Below are 23,129 nucleotides of genomic sequence, written 5' to 3'. Positions count from 1 at the left end.
AAAGCAGCAAGTGAAAAACAACAAATAACACACAAGGGAATGCCCGTAAGGTTAACAGCTGATCTTTCAGAAGAAACTCTGCAAGCCAGAAGGGAGTGGCAGGACATATTTAAAGTGATGAAGGAGAAAAACCTACAGCCAAGATTACTCTACCCAGCAAGGATCTTATTCAGATTTGATGGAGAAATTAAAACCTTTACAGACAAGCAAAAGCTAAGAGAATTCAGCACCACCAAACCAGCTTTACAACAAATGCTAACGGAACTTCTCTAGGCAGGAAACACAAGAGAAGGAAAAGACCTACAATAACAAACCCAAAACAATTAAGAAAATGGTAATACAAACATATATATCGAAAATTACCTTTAATGTAAATGGATTAAATGCTCCAACCAAAAGACATAGACTGGCTGAATGGATATAAAAACAAGACATGTATATATGCCGTCTACAAGAGACCCACTTCAGACCTAGGGACAAATACAGACTGAAAGTGAGGGGATGGAAAAAGATACTCCATGCAAATGGAAATCAAAAGAAAGCTGGAGTAGCAATTCTCAAATCAGACAAAATCGACTTTAAAACAAAGACTATTACAAGAGACAAATAAGGACACTACATAATGATCAAGGTATCAATCCAAGAAGAAGACAAAACAATTGTAAATATTTATGCACCCAACATAGGATGCACCTCAATACATAAAGCAAATACTAACAGCCATAAAAAGGGAAATCAACAGTAACACAATCATAGTAGGGGACTTTAACACCCCACTTTCACCAATGGACAGATCATCCAAAATGAAAATAAATAAGGAAACACAAGCCTTAAATGATACATTAAACAAGAAAGACTTAATTGATATTTATAGGACATTCTATCCAAAAGCAACAGAATACACATTCTTCTCAAATGCTCATGGAACATTCTCCAGGACAGATCATATCTTGGGTCACAAATCAAGCCTTGGTAAATTTAAGAATATTGAAATTGTATCAAGTATCTTTTCTGACCACAAAGCTATGAGACTAGGTATCAATTACAGGAAAAAATCTGTAAGAAATACAAACACATGGAGGCTAAACAACACACTACTTAATAACCAAGAGATCACTGAAGAAATCAAAGAGGAACTCAAAAAATACCTAGAAACAAAGGACAATGAAAATACCATGACCCAAAACCTGTGGGATGCAGCAAAGGCAGTTCTAAGAGGGAAGGTTAGAGCAATACAATCCTACCTTAAGAAACAAGAAACATCTCAAATAAACAACCTAACATTACACCTAAAGCAAATAGAGAAAGAAGAACAAAAAAACCCCAAAGTTAGCAGAATGAAAGAAATCATAAGGATCAGATCAGAAAAAAATGAAAAGGAATGGAGGAAATGATAGCAAAGATCAATAAAACTAAAAGCTGGTTCTTTGAGAAAATAAACAAAATTGATAAACCATTAGCCAGACTCATCAAGAAGAAAAGGGAGAAGACTCAAATGAATAGAATTAGAAATGAAAAAGGAGAATTAACAACTGACACTGCAGGAATACAAAGGATCATGAGAGATTACTACAAGCAACTCTATGCCAATAAAATGGACAACCTGGAAGAAATGGACAAATTCTTAGAAAAGCACAACCTTCTGAGACTGAACCAGAAAGAAATAGAAAATATAAGCAGGCCAATCACAAGCACTGAAATTGAAAGTGTGATTAAAAATCTTCCAACAAACAAAAGCCCAGGACCAGATGGCTTCACAGGCGAATTCTATCAAACATTTAGAGAAGAGCTAACACGTATCCTTCTCAAACTCTTCGAAAATATAGCAGAGGGAGGAACACTCCCAAATTCATTCTACAAGGCCACCATCACCCTGATACCAAAACCAGACAAAGATGTCACAAAGAAAGAAAACTGCACGCCAATATCACTGATGAACACAGATGCAAAAATCCTCAACAAAATACTAGCAAACAGAATCCAACAGCACATTAAAAGGATCATACACCATGATCAAGTGGGGTTCATCCCAAGAATGCAAGGATTCTTCAATAAATGCAAATCAATCAATGTGATACACCATATTTAACAAATTGAAGGTGAAAAACCATATGACCATCTCAATAGATGCAGAGAAAGCTTTCGACAGAATTCAACACCCATTTATGATAAAAACCCTGCAGAAAGTAGGCATAGAGGGAACTTTCCTCAACATAATAAAGGCCACATATGAGAAACCCACAGCCAACATTGTCCTCAATGGTGAAAAATTGAAACCATTTCCACAAAGATCAGGAACAAAACCAGGTTGCCCACTCTCGCCACTAATAGTCAACATAGTTTTGGAAGTTTTAGCCACAGCAATCAGAGAAGAAAAAGGAATAAAAGAAATCCAAATCGGAAAAGAAGAAGTAAAGCTGTCACTCTTTGCAGATGACATGATACTATACATAGAGAATTCTAAAGATGATACCAGAAAACTACTAGAGCTAATCAATGAATTTTATAAAGTAGCAAGATACAAAATTAATGCACAGAAATCTCTTGCATTCCTATACACTAATGGTGAAAAATCTGAAAGTGAGATTTAAGGAAACACTCCCATTTACCATTGCAAGAAAAAGAATAAAATACCTAGGAATAAACCTACCTAGGGAGACAAAAGACCTGTATGCAGAAAATTATAAGACACTGATGAGAGAAATTAAAGATAATACAAATATATGGAGAGATATACCATGTTCTTGGATTGGAAGAATCAACATTGTGAAAATGACTCTACTACCCAAAGCAATCTACAGATTCAATGCAATCCCTATCAAACTACCACTGGCATTTTTCACAGAACTAGAACAAAAAATTTCACAATTTGTATGGAAACACAGAAGACCCCGAATAGCCAAAGCAATCTTGAGAACGAAAAATGGAGCTGGAAGAATCAGGCTCCCTGACTTCATACTATATTACAAAGCTGCAGTAATCAAGACAGTTTGGCACTGGCAGAAAAACAGAACTATAGATCAATGGAACAGGATAGAAAGCCCAGAGATAAACCCATGCACATATGGTCACCTTATCTTTGATAAAGTAGGCAAGAATATACGATGGAGAAAAGACAGCCTCTTCAATAAGTGGTGCTGGGAAAACTGGACAGCTACATGTAAAAGAATGAAATTAGAACATTCCCTAACACCATACACAAAAATAAACTCAAAATGGATTAAAGACCTAAATGTAAGGCTAGATACCATCAAACTCTTAGAGGAAAAACTAGGCAGAACACTCTATGACATAAATCACAGCAAGATCCTTTTTGACCCACCTCCTAGAGAAATGAAAATAAAAACAAAAATAAACAAATGGGGCCTAATGAAACTTAAAAGCTTTTGCACAGCAAAGGAAACCGTAAACAAGACTAAAAGAGAACCCTCAAAATGGGAGAAAATATTTGCAACTGAAGCAAATGATAAAGGATTAATCTCCAAAATTTACAAGTAGCTCATGCAGCTCAATAACAAAAAAACAAAAAACCCAATCCAAAAATGGGCAGAAGACCTAAATAGACATAATAAGAAAAGAAATTGAGTTATTTGTAGTGAGGTGGATGGACCTAGAGACTGTCATACAGAGTGAAGTAAGTCAGAAAGAGAAAAATAAATACTATATGCTAACACATATATATGAAATCTAAAAAAAATGGTCATGAAGAACCTAGGGGCAAGATGGGGATAAAGACACAGACCTACTACAGAATGGACTTGAGGATACACGTAGGGGGAAGGTTAAGCTGGGACAAAGTGAGAGAGTGGCATGGACATATATACACTACCAAATGTAAAATAGATAGCTAGTGAGAAGTAACCGCATAGCAAGGGAGATCAGCTCTGTGCTTTGTGACCCCCTAGAGGGGTGGAATAGGGACGGTGGGAAGGATGGAGACACAAGAGGGAAGAGATATAGAGACAGATGTATATGTGTAACTGATTCACTTTGTTATAAAGCAGAAACTAACACACCAGTGTAAAGCAATTATACTCCAATAAAGATGTTAAAAAAAAAAAAAAAGAAAGAAAGGGTAGTAGTGGTATAGAGATAGACAAACAAGCCAGTGGAACAGTATATAGAGCCCAGAATCTAATACCCCTTCCCCCTAAATGTGAAAACTTACAGGTCAATGAAGAAAGAATAAGCTAGTCAGTAAATGGAACTGAAATCCCTCTTTCACATCATACATAAAAATCATTTCCAAGTGAACTAAAGGCTTAAATATAAGAGATTAAACTTTAAAACATTAACAGCAAAATTACAAGAGAATATAAAGGCATCAAAGGATTCTTAAACAAGACATAAAAATACATGAACTATAAAAAAATAAAATAAAAACAGATTGCCAAATTCCAAAATCACTACACAATAAAATGGGAAAATAATCTAAATATAGGGAGAAGCTATTTGCAACACATAAAATGGACAAAGATTAGGTACTGGAATAAATAAAGAACTCCTACTAATCTGTTTTTTAAAATACAATAGAAAAAAATTGTTTTAAAAAAATTTTTTAACGTATTACCAAGGGGGAAATACTAATGGCCAATAAACAGGAAAAGATGCTTGTAAAGAAAATGTAAATAAAAGCTCCAATGAAATTGGATTTTATATCCAAGAGATTGCTAACAAATTTAAAAACAAATCTGACAATATCAATAGTTGGTGAGGATGTTGAATGGACAGTTACATTTATATACTTTTACTCTGGAAATCAATCTGATGTTACATAGTCAAGTTTAATATGTGCACACCTATGAGGCCATGCATTTATCATAAAGAAAATTGTCCATGTGCTCCAGGAGACATATATTCATTGTTTATGAAAGCAAAACCGAAAACTCAATGTATTCCAAAGTTTATTTATAGGAGAATGGATTTATTGTAGAATATTGATAGACTGGAATACTATACAGTAATGAAATTGAATGAACTATTTCTGATGCATCAACATGGATAAATCTTAAAAATATAATATTAACTTAAAAAAAAGCAAGTCACAAAATAATGATAGTACAGTATGTAAAACAGATAAAACTAAATAATATGTTGCTTAGGGTTAAATATGCATGTGGTAAAAATGTAAGGAAAGTCAAGGAGTTTGTAAAAACATGTCTTTAGGACTGTGGTGTCCTCTGAGGAAAAGAAAGGATATAATTGAGGAGGAGCACACAAAAGAGTTCAAAGGTATTGGTAATGTTCTACTTTTTAACCTGAGTGGTAGTATATGTTCATTCATTTTATTGATCTTCTTCAAAAGCTATGAATTTAATATTACTTCACTTGTGTAATATAAAATATTTTGTAATTTTTAAAGTAAAATTGTCTGCCAGGGTGAAATTCATTAGGAGATATCCCAATAGAAAAGTATCTCAATAGTTGAATTCTGATTCTTCTGCAGAAAGTTAAACACATTTAATTTGAATGAAATTCAATTAGTATGTATCTTAAAATACATCTATTAATAAAATAGCATATAAATGAACTGTTTTGGGGTATCAATTTCTCAATGCTAAAAATACTGTGTTGAATTTGTTTAGGCATAAAAGATAAAGGGTATAAGACCTTATTAATATTTTAAGTTTTGCTGTTGAGTTATTTTATATATTAAGAAGATATACATAGCTCATATTGCAAGGACTTTTATCAATCATTTATTTTGAGAATGTCTTCATATAAATAAGGATATGTTGATTAAAAATAATATGACTCCCTATGATATATTGTATAGATGTATACTATACATATTATATATCTAATAGATTTAGATATGATTTTATTGTCACTTTCAGAAAAGTCATATTTAATAATAGGGAATTTTTTACAAATAAGTAATCTGTCTTGCATTTTAAGAGCTTAACGTTATGATACTCAGTGTTCATAATTTGTTTGCTTGAAAAGTACTGGTTTAAACTTACCTACATGTTTGAAATCGTGAAAAGACCACATCTTACAATGAGAGAAGACGCTTTAGAAAATAATTCCCATTTGCCCTTCAAAATATTTACAAATGTATCCTTACACAAACGCTCCAGAAATGACCCACTATAAAAATATCAAGCTCAAGTATTGAAAAGGCATCTAATATGAGACTTTTTAACATTAGCAGCAATCCAAAGGCTTACTTATAAGGGATTTTGACACCCAAGTTGAGAAATGATAACCAAGCAACTTCTTCCAAAAAATGGATTCTAAGAAATTTTAATCCATACTTAATAACTCAGTTGTGGAAATCTGATTTGATTTTCTTTAATAGAAAATGTAGGAAAAGTAATGAAAATCAATCATTTTAATTTACAGGTGGCAAATAATTCATTTCAGTCATCAATTATTCAAGCACAATGAACTTCTGAAAAATCAAAGAGTATAGAGTTAACAGACTGAGTCTATTTTTATCAAATGTCTAAAATTAGCCAAAACTTAAGAACTGTTTCATGTTCATGTTCAAAGGCCAAACTCAAGTTTATAATTCGTTGGGAATCAAAGAAATCCTGTTTGTTTAAAATCTGAAGGAATTTAGTTTTTGTTACACCAACATACTTTTAAAGAGCATTAACATAAACATGAATGTGGCAAATTTATAGATGCTACTTAGTAAAATGCGTATGTAGGAGACAATACTGCAATATAGACATAAATTTTTTAGAAATAAATGTGTGTCATATATAAAACTAGAAAAAAGTTTTCAGTAAGAATAGAATTAAAAGTAGTGCAGCTTTATTTTTAACTAAACAAGACATTTCAGGTTAAGATTTTTATTCTACAAAAACTGAGTGCCTAACTCGGTCATTTTGTAAACTGGTCCTTTAATACATACAGAGAATATATGTATGCAACTATATATATGTGATATATTAATCCTCAGAGCAAATGGCTAATTATAATATGATTAGGCTATAATATTAGTAATTAGATTTACTTTAATTATACTTTAAAACATCATTATTATAGGCTTGATTTTGTTTTTGAATTATCATTTAAGTAATGATCATTTTATCTTTAGTATGGTGAGGATATAATATTTTCATAAGTGACTGCATGTAGGAGGATATTTAACTAACTAAAGAAAATAAGTTATTATAAACTCGTATACTAAATCATATTATCCATATCTTTTTAATACTGCAGAGCCTCTAGAATCTTTAATTGCTAATTATTAGCTGCTTAAGAGAGGATCACTTTTACTTATTCAAGTGATGTAAATTTGGTCTCTTCAGATATTTCATATAATCATTACTATTAATGAGGTTTTAGTTATTGTACTTGTTAATAATGTGGAGAAAATAAGAGCAGGAATGGAGCTATTATTCCTAGAAATTAAGCAAATGAGAAAAATAATTTTAGAAGGTCAATTTTAAAATGAAATTCATATGAATGCTCTGTGATTATGTGTTAATGATAAACCTATTACATTTGTGAGTACACATAAATCTAACTGATAAAAGATTTCCATGCCAAGTGAATATTCTTATGATATAAAAGCATAAATATTTAATCTTTAACTAAAAGATTTTGTCATTTATTATCTAGCTATGAATATAACTTAATTTTAAAACATCTACAACAAAAAACAGTAAAGAGTATATCACTGTCATTAATTTCATAGGACTGAATTAAGGCAGACCTTTGGATAGCATGTTGAATGTTCCATATTTGATACTGTATTATCCACATAAGATCTTGCTAGGAGACAAGGTTACCCTACCATAACGCCAGCTGGCAAACATTTGACATTGGAGTCTCCAGAACCCCTCTAAGGGCAGTGAGAATATACCATCAGCAGTATTGTACTGGACACCAAAAGGAATTGATTGAGAATGATACCCATAGAGACCACTGGCTGCTAAGAAGGATACGATCAGTGCCAGGAAACAGCACTGCACCTTTTATCATTTCTCCCATGATGCACCCTACTGACCACATGTCAACTGAAAACAAAAATGAAATGAAGATAAACAAGAAGACAGGAATAGAACAGCAAATAAACGAAAACACTTGCCTACCCATGCCATGGAGCAACAGTCTGACCTTTCGCTGACTGGATAAGAGGCCAGTCTTACAGTGCTTTAAAACAGTGGATGGGAAGAACACAAGAATGTCAGGACCCTTTCTGCTATGTAACTGAACTAACAATGCCACTCAATGCCACCTAATGTATGATAATATTATTTTGCAATTATAATTCAATGATTAATTTAGTTTCTGATTTAAAAGGTCTCATTTGCATTCATCTGCTAGAATCCTACTGATTTGTATTGTAAATTATTTTAGATTGTGTTAATATGGGAAACATGCAGATTGGTTTTTCTTTCATTCTTTTGTATACTATACTTGGAGAAAAAAAAGAAAGAAAATCTGAGCTGCCAGCAACCTCAGAAGAAAGGGTTTCTTTTATAAAACACACTTACTCTTATTTATAAATATGAATAAATTTCCAGAAGTGAAATGCCAGTCCAAGAATGAGTGTTTGGAATATGCTGGTTCAGTTTCATTGACTCCCATCAAAGGAGCATGCTTCTAAACTGGAAGCCTTGTCTTATCCTCATAAGCACGGTTGCTTTATAATGGTAAGAAATGCTGGCTTTCAAAACAAGGTGGTTTGACATGAAATGAACAACATGACTTAAAGAGGTGACCCTTCTTCTGAGACTGTGAGTCAAAAGAAACCTGGAATTCAAGGTGAAATTACAGTGGTCTCTCTGCTATTGCCAGTTATCGTCCAGAACTTAAAACCAGGAAGCAGGGCAGAGGATACTCAGGGAGGGGCAAAATGGGGAAGCAAGAAAGTGAAATCTCTCTTTAACTATACTCGGTTACTCACGTGTTCCTATTAAAACTCAGAAAGGAAGGTAGGTCATTCTTATGGGGGAAAATAACCTAGAAGAATAAGGGAAGTTGAGGGGGAACAAATAGGGAAAGGCATTAGGATAGCAGCAGCACACTATAATTTTGCTCCAGTTACTCTTCAAATTACATCTTGTAATTTGGCAGTAACCTTACAGAATTCCTCATAAGATTCTTTCCAGTGTGAAAATCTCAGTCAGGTTAAACTCGAAGTTTCCAAAGTTTGACTTAACATCTAAACAGAGTGATCACTGCAAAGAAATGGTTACAGCTTTGAAGGTGATAAGCATACCCAGAGAAGCAAATTAGTTTTGCTTCCATTTTAGGAAAGCAAGTGACATGCAAAAATATCAGGGAAAGATAGAGCAAACAGTTGTGCATCCCTTTACTATTAATGCATTTGTAATTCCAGATAATATCTGTCTCACAAGAGGTTGGTATTGTGAGTAACTTGATTAAAGGGGAAAAAAAATCTCTGAAACGGTATTTGCTTTTGAATTGCAAATATTCTTATCATACTGTCCAAAGTGACCAGTCTAAGTTGTTATTTACCTTGTATCTATTTTTTATAGATATTGTGGGAGAGATAGGTAAAAAAATATACAGCTATAAACTCAGTAAGCAAGTTTTCTCTTGCCTGCATCCAAACATTTGGAAAAGGCTATTTCTGCCACAAACCTATCTGCTAGTTAGAAAACTTCTATTTCTATTTTTTATTTAATGCAAAAAATATCTCTTCTATGTTATCTCTGGCAGAAACTCATTTTTTTCTGCTGCAGAACCAACTCCATTGCTTTCTGATTGTATAACCTTGGCCAAGTTACTTCATCTCTTTTCATCCTCTAAAATGAGGATGATAGACAGTATTTATCATGTAAATTTTTTTAAGACGTAAAAGGATTATGCCTGGTAAAGAGCCTTCCACATTGCCTGGTACATAGTAAGTTCTCAATAAATGTTACTTATGTATCATCATGTATTATATATATATATATATAAATTATATTCATATACATATATAAGTATGTGTATAAATATATACATATATAAATTATATACATATATGCATATATAAATTATATATTGGAATTAAATATATATAGGGAAGGCTCATTTATTTTATATTTATATAATATTATATTGTATCTTGTATTTATATATATAATTAAGAAATTTTTCCAATGAGGAAAGCTTACTCACTGGGCAATCCTTTTCACTGCTGAAACCACTTAGAAAGGCATTCCACATCACAGCTGACTCTATGGAACTTCTCTCCATTATCTAAACAGGAATTACCCTGTTCCCTAATCCAAATAATAATCTTAAAATATGTGAATATAATCTATGATCTCCAGCCACTCTTCTAAAACTGGAAAATTTTCATCTTTCAGACTAAAATCCCTTGATTTTCACTCTCCCTCACCTATGCCTTTAAACAACAGCAACAACAATAACAACAGATGACCTACATGGAATCTTAGTCCTGGTATTGCTTCAATCTCAGTTGGTTCTAGACTGCTGTTGGTTTAATAACTGCTATATCTCCCCATTCTCATTCGTGTGGCTCTGCTGGATACAGATATTTCAAAGTAAAAGGAGAACAGTTTTGGAAACTTATCTTCATGTCAGAAGCTAAAATAGACAATAGATCACAAAGCTTTCACATAAAAATAATGCAGAGATATATAAACTCAAGATCTGAACTACTGATGAATATACTGAATTCCATTTTCTTTATTTAATGTATCTTTTCTGAGTAATAATGCCCTGGAAATCTCTTCAATTTCCAAATTCCATTTAAGTTCCCTCACGATTCACTATTCCTACAGACTATCCATGCTTATGCCACGGAAATGCTAAGCCTTGTGCCTGGAAATGATAAGCCCTATTATTATAAATTATAAAAGTAGAGTATATGCACATGAATTTATATAGATTTTTATTACTCAAGACAGGATGATTTCTCAAGTGAAAGCCATTGCATCAAATTTTATTAATTAGTCATCACAACTAAAACAGGAAATAGGCAATAAAAGAATTTGATAATAAATCTTGTTGGAACCAGGGGTAGTAGTAAGCCTTCCCTCATCTAATATGCATATCTGCTTATCAGGGTGAAACTGGATTATTCTATGAAAATTTCAAGATATTCCAATGAATACTGACTGTGAATAGACCTTAGAAGAAATTGGCAAATTCAATCACAGTTGGAAACTGGATTTTGATGCTTTCTGAGACAGTCTGATACGGTATTTGGGTCTCCATAAGAGTTTTGTACACTAATGCTGCCGAGGTAGAATTCTGGTTGCTTTTATGGTTCTGATTCATTACATTTCCCCGCTCATCATCAGTATTCCCAGAGGCAGAGAGCAGATTCATTTGCAACTGTGACAGGCAGAAACTGAGTCACTTTCCTTAGAAGGAATGTTAAGTAAGTTTTGGTGTTACTAAAATATGGTTATAAGTTTTCTAGGTGAGAAAATCTCAAGTGTATTATTTGTCAGGCATTAGATTATACTAAATTATCTTTTTTATACTTTATCCAAGTGATAGAAATGATATAATATAGGTCGTGGCAGTTTAAATCTAAATAAAGAAAGCACTTTACTGCTACTTCCACACCCCAGTGGCTTGGATTGTGATCTATGATGAAATATATTTTGGACTATGTGAGCTTCTAACCAGCAACCTGGCAAATGTTTCCTATCCAGGAGATTATGCGGCTCTGGTAACGCAATTGTGAGACTACACTGCTTTTCTCCTTAACCTAATTGTATCTTTATTTAGCATAGGATTCAGACAATGGGCTTTGATAAATTTTCTTTCAACGAATACTTCAAAGTACAATACAAAGAAGATTTAATATGGTTTTCTAAAATCTGAACATCATTTCTTTGAAAAGTTTGTTTTAAAAGTTAAAATGTAATTAGATATTTTACAAAAGCACATTGTTTTAAACTTCAGCACAAAGATGGAATTATAAAAGGCTACTGATATGCATAAATAAACTGTGAATGTACCTACTTTGCACTTGTGAATCTCAGTAAAAAAATAAAAAAAACATTCACAGAACACAATGCTAAATATTCTAATTCCGGGAAACAGAGGAAGATTTTCTCCTTGAGACTACCTGTTTAACTTGCTTTTCCTTCTTTATGACTTCTATGGCATCGTATTAATGACTAACCTTTATTTTATAAATGTCATATCATTGATTTGCTTTTTTAACAAAACAGAAGAAAATCCATTTAAACTTACAACAGAGGAGAAAATCTTTAGCTTTATGTTAAATTATAAATAAAACTGTAGACTAATGAATTTTTAAAATATTCTTTTATAAAAAGACAAACAATTATTTACTGCAACAAAATATTAAATTGTCATCTTTAAAATCGTGTAATTCTGCAGTGTACACAAATAAGGAATTTAAAGAAATCCTCATGTTGAAAAAAATTTTTTTTTCTTTAAACTTTTCATGTTCTGATGAACAAATAGTGAATGCTGGCTCTGAATGTCTCACATTATCACCAAATTAATTACAAGCTCCCTGAAGATTCGGGTAATTATCCTCACTTCATTCTGCACATCAACTTGAAGAAGTGCTTTAGTAAGTGACAAACTATTCATTTTCTTTCCTTTTACTGTCTAATTCACAGATAATTTTGGTTTCTCATCACTTGAGAAATTTTTTTATTCTAGGTGGTCTTTTGGTTATTTCTATTTTTTATAGTTTATCTAATTCAATTTGAAGGTTATTTGGGCCGGAGTGCCCCCAAACTAACTTCATACCATAAAAACTGAAGTTCCTTATCTTTTAAAGGTATTTAAAGGTATGTGTATGTTTGTAAACATCTAATGTTTTATATGTATCAAATGATATCATCACAGCCATCCTGTAAGGCAGGCAAAGGAGGTATTTTATAAAGTAAATTGAAGTTGGTAGGAGATGTCACATGACTAAAGCTAAGAGGACCAGAGTAAGTTCTTGGAGCCCTTATGCGCTGGAGACTCATTTGACTGCTGAAGGGAGAAAGAGTCCCACAATAGGTATCACTGTTCACAAACTTTGTCCTAAGGACCAATCAGGCAAAGGACAGTTTGAATGGAATAGAACATGTAGTGACTAAGGAATGTGTTTTGTTGTTTGCAGTTTTACCCCCTCAAATAGTTCACCTTATTTTTAAAGATCTTTCAGTACTCTGCCTACAGAACTGTAGAGGGATAAGGAAAAATAATATGCTTTTAAACCTTTCTATATCCATTTCCGGGAGACAGGAGACTCCTGGGGGACCCAGCAGTCCTAGTGGAGCTTTGTCCATGGTCACTTAATAGCTCCTCTCCAAGGCATCAAGGAGTCAAGTTCCATCTCCTCAATTTCTTCCTTCTGTTCCACCCCCAAAGTCTGTTCTCTGTGTCTTCCCTCACTTTCTGCCCCTTTTCTGTGTATTTCTCTCAACTTCTTTTATCACCTTCATGCCTTATCCTACCCTCTGTTACATTCTGGCCTACTCTAAATTTCTTGGGAGAGGGATTTTGCTCTTATAACTCTCTCCTCCTCCCATCTGTTCAGATAACCTCAGAATCTCCAGCTCCCATTCTAGTGATTCCCGCCTTACTCTGATTTTCTCAAAGTAATAATAATAGAGAAGAGTATTCACAACTTCATGGTGAAAATATATTCTTTTAAGCAAATACAAAGAAAAAAATTGTCTTATTTTTTCAAATGTTTGTGATTATTGGCAATTTGCTTAGGGTGTGAAAGAATGACTAATTTTTACATCCCAATTTTATTTAAAGTCATAAATTATATATTATTTGAGATAATGTTGTACTACCATAATATTAGATAGAAGATGCAGAATATAGCAATGTATTAGTTGCAAAAGTTTATTAGGAAGTAAGCAGAGTTATTTCAAAGAGGGAAGAAGGATTAAGAATATCTATCTGTACTAGATGGATATAATAATCCACAACCTCCAATTTTTGCTCACCTTACTTTGATTATTCCTAATTTTCATTTGTTCAAGCTTAGAAAAGATATGATACGCAGTTAATCTGAGGATGTTTTCTTCATTTCTTCAAATATATTTTTGGCAAATCATTCTCTGTTCCTTAATAACCTGGCTTCTTGGAAAGATTATATGTACATCCTTTTCTTTCTAACTGAAATTTCTCATGTCCTCCGAGGGAAAGGCAAGAGGCAGTGTTTTAGCAATCTGTCAGCTTTAATTGGAGATAATATGCTTGAGGTCCAGAAGTTTCAAATGAATATGGTGTGCCTATTTTTAACATTTCCCAGGTCCAGAGAACTTTGGCCAGAGCTCAAAATAAGGGAATATCACAGACCTTGCTCAAAAAAGGTGCTACCATTTGAAGTAGAATGGAAAAAATAAGGTAGAAAGAATATATTTAAAAGAAGCAGGCTTAAGGAAAGAACTGGTATTATATGAAAACTATACTGGTATTATATGAGACTTCAGTAATCAAGAAAACAGAATGCCCTGGTTGGGCTGTGGAGTGGATGGAAGGAGTCAGGAACTAGATAGTCCTTTAAAAAAACAAAAAACAAAAAAAAGCTTCTAAGGAAGTATCATAAAACTGCTTTACTACAATTTATTATTAAAAAAAACCCAAAATCTTAATGAAATATAAAGTCACTGATGCCTCTTATATGATCATTGGACTATGTAAATAAAATAATGGACCTGGCATATTTATTGTTCTTTGGCTTGAAATTCATCATGGGCCCAAGAATTATTAGTAATACTATATATTTTGTCAGCATATATGCTATGAAATAGGTTTTAATCATAAAACCATAATGAAAATTGAGTGTATAATAGTGTATGTTTATATAATTAAGAAACTCTTTACACAAGAAAAACAAACACATTATAAATGTTCCTTTGGATATTAAAAAAGCTAACAAACTAATAAAAGTAAAAGTAAAAAAGTAAAATATTTATGTATGTAGGTTGCCAACACGTTTAGTCATCAAGAAACTACCTTGTGATACTATCTGGATCGTATCAATAGTCAATAAATCCACACAATGTTTCTCAAAATGCAAAATGTTAAATACAATTTTAACAGAGGAAAATAGCTAAAACTTTGGTCATCAATGATAATTTCATAAGATTTCCCAATTTTTCAAGGTGTTTTACTACTTTTACTTAGGGTCCAGATTTTAAAAAAGGAGCATTAAAAAGTTCTGTTCAGAGAGAGGAATAATGTTGATTATGATGATAGAGTATTATAACATAATTTTTCAGTGTCAGAGAAATTCAACAGAAATTACTCTGAATAATTCTACGTGAATTATTCACTTAGATTGTTTTTTTAAGTATCTGAAGAATCTTGGAAGTAGTCAAGGTATAAATTATCATATACTAAAATTTGCTATTACTTCCAGTAAATGCTGGAATCATTTCAATATGTTAAAATATTGGTATGATTCTTCTCCCTATAAATAAGCTCCATCAGCCCCCAAACTTGTGTCTGATCATCCTGGCCTAGTGAAGTTACTTCAATGCTCTGATCCCTTTATTATTGGTAGTAAGCTCTAATCACAAAATGATAATAACTTCATATAAAAATTAATGAAACAATTCTACTCAAAAACATGTAGTACATGTAATCCATTGTTTAATAGGGACTTTTATGGTTTAGTTTAATTTTTAAATATGGTCATGACTAAGACATTAAATTATAATTTTAATTATAGGCAAAATGAATTCCAATGCATTTCATCTGAAAGTTATTTACCTATATTTAAGTAAAATTTAACTTAAGCAAGATATTTTCCACTATAATGACTTTATGTAACTTCCCCACTGACTTATAGGTCAGCAATATATGGCACTAGGCTATCGGATACCAGTATTTTATATAATCATCACAGGAGATAAAGGAATACAGAATACAAACACTTATTACAATCTACGTTTTGTGTATTGGGGTTTATTTAATTTTTAGGACCATATTTATCAAGGATATATATTTTATGTATTGATATTTGCACAATTTACTTACAGTTCTAAACATTTTTCTAAAAAATAAACTAGGATAAAAGGAAAAACAGACCTCCAAGAGAACAATTTCTGGAAGAATGTAGAATTATCAATATGGTGCTATTATCTTTGCTTGTTTATCTGAAGGGTATTTTGGGTTCAAAAATGTTTTAATTTTTCCTAATTCTATTGACTTTTAAATTTAATACTGCTAAAATAAGAGAAAAAGAACCCTGATAAATGCCTGAATAGCTAAATTAGATCTCAGAGAACCATGCTACATGGGAATCAAGTGACTGTAACAACAATGTCACATGGGAACGAGATATTTTGTAACATTTTGTCTTTGGGAATTGACTGAGAAGTTCTGGGTTTTTTCAATCTGAAATGTACTGTACCCCAAAGACAAAAGCACACACACACGCACACACACACAAATTCCTACTTTTGTATGAAATCAATACATATGAATGTGAATTACAATATTGTTCAAACCAACTACATGATTTGTATGTAATTGATCCTCAAAATAAATTCAATAACTAATTTAAAGTAAAATGAAATATTATCATTTAAATACATAATCAATATGAAAATTGAGATATTTTACATTTTCTTTTTATATCTTCAAAATCCAGTAGGCATTTTGCACATATAACACCTCTGAATTCAGACTAACCATATTTCAAGAGCTAATGTGGCTAGTGGCTACCTATTGGATACTATAGTTGTAGAAGATGTCATTACTATTATATTACTATTGGAATTTAGAGAATATCTTATTAATATACAGCAGAATAAATAAATGCCTACATTAAATGCATGGTCATTGTGGCATCAACTTTCTATTGTCAGATTTTTTTTATCATTGGCCTTTTCTTCTATTCCTACTAAATAACAATAATAATCTTTCTTACATTATAAGAGTTCTCAATAGAGCTTTCTTATTAATCAAATACAATACTTAATAGTTATGGATCACATGTTTACTGCCAATTTCTAAAAAACTTCCAATGTAATAAATATATTGAACTCACTCTTGCATTATCATTGTTAAAGTTCTCAGTTGTTGTACTTAGATTTGCACAATTGTGTGTTAACAGGGTATTTCTGTATTTATAAAAATATATTTTCTATTAATATGTAAACTTTCTTATTGATATATTACAAACATATATATGTGCCTTTGTTAAAGAGTGAACTTTTGATCCTTTCAGATATATACCAGCTCTTTTAATAATTCCAAATCAGAGATACCTGTCCAAGAAATTTCTGATGGAATCTAGTAGAAGACTAAGTGGTAGAACACAAATCAACACTGCTTTTTTTTTAATTGACTATACTCCTCACATTGTATATTTCATTTCTTTAATTCTAAATTTCATTGGAAAAGCAATTATCTATGTCTAAGTCACATCTCCAAGTCAGATGAGGAAAGCCTATTTTAAACCCACCTGACCTCCAGCAATTTGAATAATAATTATGATTTTTAAATGTGGAAGTTCTTGTTTGAAGGAAGATGTGCTATATTAAACTATTTAAGACTGGCTATAGTGTCAAGAGTAATTCAAATCAATAAAGGCATGGACAGAAGCTTAAGATGTCAGCAAGTAGAGAAATAATTATGCCTAAATTTGTTGAAGCATAAAATGGTTTTAGAAGGAAGATAGATACCTGCAAATAATGACTGCTATTTTGAGTTACAGATAAGACAATTTAAGAAGAAAAAAACCCATTGAAAATTTAATTAAAACAAACCATTGAGGTACGTAGTCTTCAGTACTGGTCAGATTAGAGAAATAATCACTTTTTTTTTAGTCACAATTATACCACTTACCCAACTTTTTGCTTCTATCTTTACTCTCCTGGCAAAATCATTATGTGTTTAAAGGGAGAGAGAACAAAACAGGTAAGGCTGCAGCAAAAAGGTACAAGGATACAGTCCCTTCCTGGAAAGAGGATTTTGTGGCGAACCATTTCTCCCATAATGCATCCCACAGACCATATATCCACTAGAATAAGAGAGAGGGAAGTGAAGAAAAGGGAGGAGAGTAAAGTTAACTAAGATAATTGATCTCTGAAGGAGGAGGAAAAAGAACAGTTTGATTAGAAGGTACAAATTTTGTCTCCCACCAAAAGTTGGCCAAAAAGGTGAGTTAAAACGAGCAATATAATATCACATAAACAACATCTAGTATAAGAACTCAAATTAATTTTTTAAAGTTACTTTATGAGTGCCTTAGATTGCCCTTTAGTGCCATAAAATGGTAGCATGGAAAAGCAGCAGCTTAACCAAAAGTATCTCCATGCCAGGTGACAGCTAAAAGCCACCAAAGGGTTTTTGATGTCATTTGCTGGATGCAGAGAAAATAATCTTAATCGACCCTTAGGGGTGTCTGTTTCCATTTTCTATTCTATTCAGTTACACGGAATAGGGCAACTAGAGACCCCCTTTTTCTTGGTCCAAAATAAGGTACATGCAACCAAATCCAAGAAACTAAGAAATGGCTGGAACCATGGTTTAAAGGCAGAAATATTGGAATCCCTGGTATTCAAGACTTAGTTTTTCCTTCAGAAGTTATTCTTGTAAATAAATATCAGTTTTTGTTTCTGTTTGAAATATTTCAAGAAAAAAGATGCATAAATAATTTGCACATGTATAAAGGAGTCATGACATAAATAAAGTATTAAAGGTGTTAAAAAGTTGTTACACACATACGTTCCTCAATTGTCATACTTGTTAACAAAACAGGATTCACCTTTACCCTCTTCCAACTCGCTTTTTAGTAAGGACAAAGGGAACTCTGGGGCAGAAACATTAGGCTAAAATGCTCCTTGGGGAGGGAAGGCAGGGTTCGGTGCAAAGGGTAGCTGGGCATGCCCGTTGTCAGAGCAAGCAGGTTTTTCTGCATGATAACCTTTATCCTGTATGGAGGTGAGAGCAGCACAAGGGTGCTAGGTGTGCTTTCTCCATGGATCAGGAGAAGCCAAAAAACTAAGGCAGTAACTTGCAATCCTTTCTAGTGAGGGAAGAACAAGAGATGAGATCACATGCCATCTGTACAGCAAAGATCTGAAAATCCATAATAGCAAATTCAGAACACCCCCCCCACCAGATTCTTGTAGATTCTTGATTTCTTGGATTTTGTAATTGGTTCCCACTTTGATTTTTTAAAAATAACTTATGAAGAATGTATACAACTATCTTCTTTTCCAAATAAGTTAGATGTGGTATTGCCTTGGGAAGAGGACTAGATTTTCCTCCTCCAAGTCAAAACGGATTAGAATTCTGCCATTGTCCAACAAAGTAAACCTGACCTTCCTAAGAACTTTTTCCCTTCCTCTGCACAAATGCACAAAAGTATTGGCTCTCTTCTAATCTGGATGGGCACAAAGAAATTTTTTAAAACTTTGGTGGCCAGGGAATTTTCATAAAAGTACTCTGTAGCACCTACACATAAAAATACAATGATAATTATTTCTATAAAACTTATAGATTGCCAGGAACTAAATAGAATATCAAAATGAGTATGAAAGGTACATTGAGTGCATTTATACAATTCTAATTTAAGACAAGTTTAATTCCTAAATATAGTGGATGTGTTTTTTAATACACCTCATTACTTATTAGAGATATTCTTTTAAAAATAATATATTGCAATGCTTTCTAATAAGTGTTTTTAAAAATCCTTCATTTTAATAAAATCAAATTAGAATACATTTTGAAGATTCTTTCTACCTTTTCTTTTAAAGTGTTCATGAATACTAGATTTTCTTCATAAAATCAATAGTGTAAAATTTAATACTTTTCTCTCTCTATGGTTTTAGAATTTATTAAAACTTACTAGGCAATTGCTACCTTAACTATTACTTATGGAACACTTTAAAGTATTAAAGAAATTCTTATCCAACTTGAACAATTTGGATTATTCTAAATTGACTGTGCATTGAGCATTTGTGAATATTCTTGCTCCCAGGATTTGTGGTATCTTTTTGTTTGTCTTTTCCTAAGACTAGAGCCATCAATCTAAGAAGTGACATAAAGCCAAATGGCTAAATGCAGTAGATAGATTTCTTCCTGTTTATACTCACTTTGAGCTGAGCTGCCAGCTAAATAGCAATTTTTCTCAATATCTATAGCATGTATGCTAATCAGTATCCACTTGACTGTTTAATCAGACTCCATTTACAATTCCTTTTAGCTATGACATTTCAGTGTTCTTCTAACCAAGCTTACTTCTCAGAAACATCCTTCACATGTTTAATGAGTGATTCTTCGTAGTAATATTTTTTTAAAAACCTCTGAATATGAAAGCTGGCAGCCTTATTTTTTAAAAAGTTCATATACATGAGAGAGAACATTACTCTTGGCTATCTAAAACACGTACTCATTTTCTTCACAGTTTCTTTGGCTGGTACTCAGAAGCATCCTTACCGTTCTCCTTGTAGCCCATTCCCAGAATAACCTCAGGGGCCCTGTAATAACGTGTCACCACATAAGGAGTCATCATGAAGCTTGTGCCTGCTGTCCTGGCCAATCCAAAGTCTAGGATTTTCAATGTACAATCAGACTTGACTACAATGTTACTTGGTTTCAAGTCCTGACAATAGGAACAAGAGAAGAAATTAAAAGCTAGCACCAAATGGAACAGGTGATTTCCATCTACTCAATCAACATGGCAGTCTTGCAATAGCACTGATGGGTGCCCGCCCGCCATTGACTGTAGAGCCCTATGTAAAGCAAAAGAGTACTTCCCAAAAGAAGTTTACAATTAGTTTTGGGATTTCTTTGTTTTAACATCCTCAGAAGCTTTTTTAAACCCAGAAGAGAACTGTATCATTTTTACAATTTAGGCTCATCTTGGGAAGAGCTTTTTAGAAAAAAACATCATTTGTTGTCATCTGTTAGGTTTCTCCTTATGGTAACATAAACCTTTTAGTTTATACTTCATTTCTAGGCCAGACAGAAGAGCAGATCAGGGCTGCTGTCTTTATGTGACCAGAAACAGTGGAAATGAACTGTCTTGTTTCAGCTGCACATATGACTCTGCCAATCAGAATTTCTGAGAAGTCTTGAAAGCTGACTCTCAATGAGCTGAAAAAATATGTTAAACAAAACCAACTACAGTGTGCTGAAATCTCCTCCTACACATTAGTGAACTATGTGCTAATTCTATAGTAAAATAAATGAAGTACATTATATTTAACCAAGCTCCCCTACATAAAGAAAATAATCTACAGTTGCTCTTTCTCTTCTCCACAAGCATCTTCATTATAATTCTGGACTAAATATTCTTACCCTGTGAATAATTCCAGCAGAGTGAAGGTGCTTGATGCCACACAACATTTGGTATAGCAGGTAAGACATTCGCTCGTGGTCTAACTCCATCTGAATCACCTGACACAAGTTGGCATCCATCAGTTCCATTACTAAGTAACTGCAAGGTAAATCCACATTGTAAGCTCCAAATCACAAGACACGTGAAGTCCTTCAAACAAGTCAGGATCCTCTCCTAAATCTATAAGTTTCCGAACTTCCCAGCTCAACTTTTGACTGAATTAAGTATATGAAAAACCTCCAAGTATTGCATGCACATTAGCCATGGTAACTCTACCACAAAGATGCTAATAGAAGCAGCATTTATTAGTGTGTGGTTCCTATTTTGTACCTTCATCTTGTTTTCATTTTACCCTGAATTCCCTGAACTCTTTCCCGTGTATTATGATTACAAATAAGAAAAAAAATTCAGAATAGCATCTTCCATTAAATGCAAGGTATCTGTGTTAAATAAGACAACGTGCTAGGATTCACTTCCTCTCCTCTGCTTATTGTCATTATACTTCTGGAAGGTTTTTTTGCACAAAATCAAAGGCACCACAAAAATAGAAAGAAAGATTAAGGATGATTTTTTATCATGTCTGTCATTAATATTTCTCAAAGTGAATTGACTCATTCTAGAAAACTCACAGAATAAATTAAAAATAAGTAAAAATATAGAATAAATAGTAAGCCTTCCCTGATTCTGACTGAACTAAGAACATGGGGCAACAAAGCACAAAGAGCCATAAGGCCAGAAAGTAGCAGAAGTGTCTTTCCAGGAAGAAGCAGCAGAAACAGAACCTTCTCTCCTGTCACTGGATCCCTTTCATTTGCCGCCAGTTCTTACCTCCCTTTGATCTCTACAAGGGATTTCATTCATCTGATTTTTGTCAATATCACTTGAGTTATTTGAATGTCATGCTCCCCCTTCCTTCATGAGTTTTGTTACTTACACATCTTGGAACTCCTCCAGCGTTTTCTGGGGTGTGAAGACATTTAATAAACTAATAATCTAGAGAAGAGATAGTGGAAGGGACAGAAGAAGGAGAGAAAGAAAAGGGGAGAAAATGAATTATTTAAAAAGCATATTTAAACAAGCACTTATTCCAACTCAAAGTCACATATTAGTGCTATGGTGGATATAGAAAAGTCGGAAAAATTTTCTAGAACTGTCTCAGAGAACATTCAAAAACATATTCAGGAAGGACATGTAATCTGTCTTCAGGTTAAAATGCAATTAAAACGCTCAAATTCTTAGGCAGAGAAAAGAGTCATAGAAGATATATGATTGTCATATTGCTTTAGAGTGTGATTCTCCTTAGTAAATATAGGGTCGTAATGTAACTAAACAAAAAAGAGGAAAAGCCATGTAAGAAAAGTAAGGCAGCAGCAGTGAAATAACCAGCAAGACTTAGCAAGGCTATGTCTTCCTCCAAATGAAAAGGTGGTGTTTAAGTCAAGGAGATGTTCTACGTTAAGGAGGTATTCTAAGTCAAGATTTTTTTGTGTGTTGTTATTTTAGTTTCTTTTGCTTCTATTTCACACTCAAATATTATTTAAATTAATGCTCCAATGGTATGTGTGAGGAAAGGTATATCTTGGATGATATCAATGATGAATTTAATGGCAAATGTATTTTAAGTTATAAAAATGATTTTTTTAATTTTTTGTTTCCTGTTTTAGTTATTTTATATATTAGGTAGTAAAGAAGTTTACCTTCTAGCATAAGTAAATGTTAACAGGAAAAAAACTTTGTTTTATGCAAAGAGATTACATACATAAATAACTCAAAATTGTCTTTCAGCTAAATATTCTGTACTAAAGTGCCAGAGGGAAATAAAAATAAAAAATATAGATAACAATCCTCTACTCATAGGATGGATGCAACCATTTCACAAAAACAAGTTAAA

General features: G+C 32.8%; 1 protein-coding gene across 5 annotated transcripts in view; it reads right to left on the bottom strand.

Moving 5' to 3' along the window:
- MAPK10 (mitogen-activated protein kinase 10) overlaps positions 1-23,129 on the bottom strand; it is a 356,081-nt gene that overhangs the window by 57,658 nt on the left and 275,294 nt on the right. For 4 of the 5 annotated variants that reach the window (XM_082391154.1, XM_082391156.1, XM_082391158.1 and 1 more), the window contains 4 exons: positions 22,173-22,231; positions 21,199-21,337; positions 20,335-20,500; positions 17,840-17,911 (listed from right to left, as the gene is read on the bottom strand). In XM_082391154.1, coding sequence (XP_082247280.1) covers positions 17,840-17,911; positions 20,335-20,500; positions 21,199-21,337; positions 22,173-22,231 — 436 coding nt within the window. Of the gene's footprint in view, positions 1-7,901; positions 7,974-17,839; positions 17,912-20,334; positions 20,501-21,198; positions 21,338-22,172; positions 22,232-23,129 lie in introns of all 5 variants that reach the window. The other variant, XM_082391155.1, reaches the window with a different exon arrangement.

Source organism: Balaenoptera borealis, assembly GCF_965194805.1.
Source record: "Balaenoptera borealis genome assembly, chromosome: 4".
Taxonomy (NCBI): domain Eukaryota; kingdom Metazoa; phylum Chordata; class Mammalia; order Artiodactyla; family Balaenopteridae; genus Balaenoptera; species Balaenoptera borealis.
Note: the sequence above shows the minus strand (reverse complement) of the source record. Positions and strands in the feature narration are given on the sequence as shown.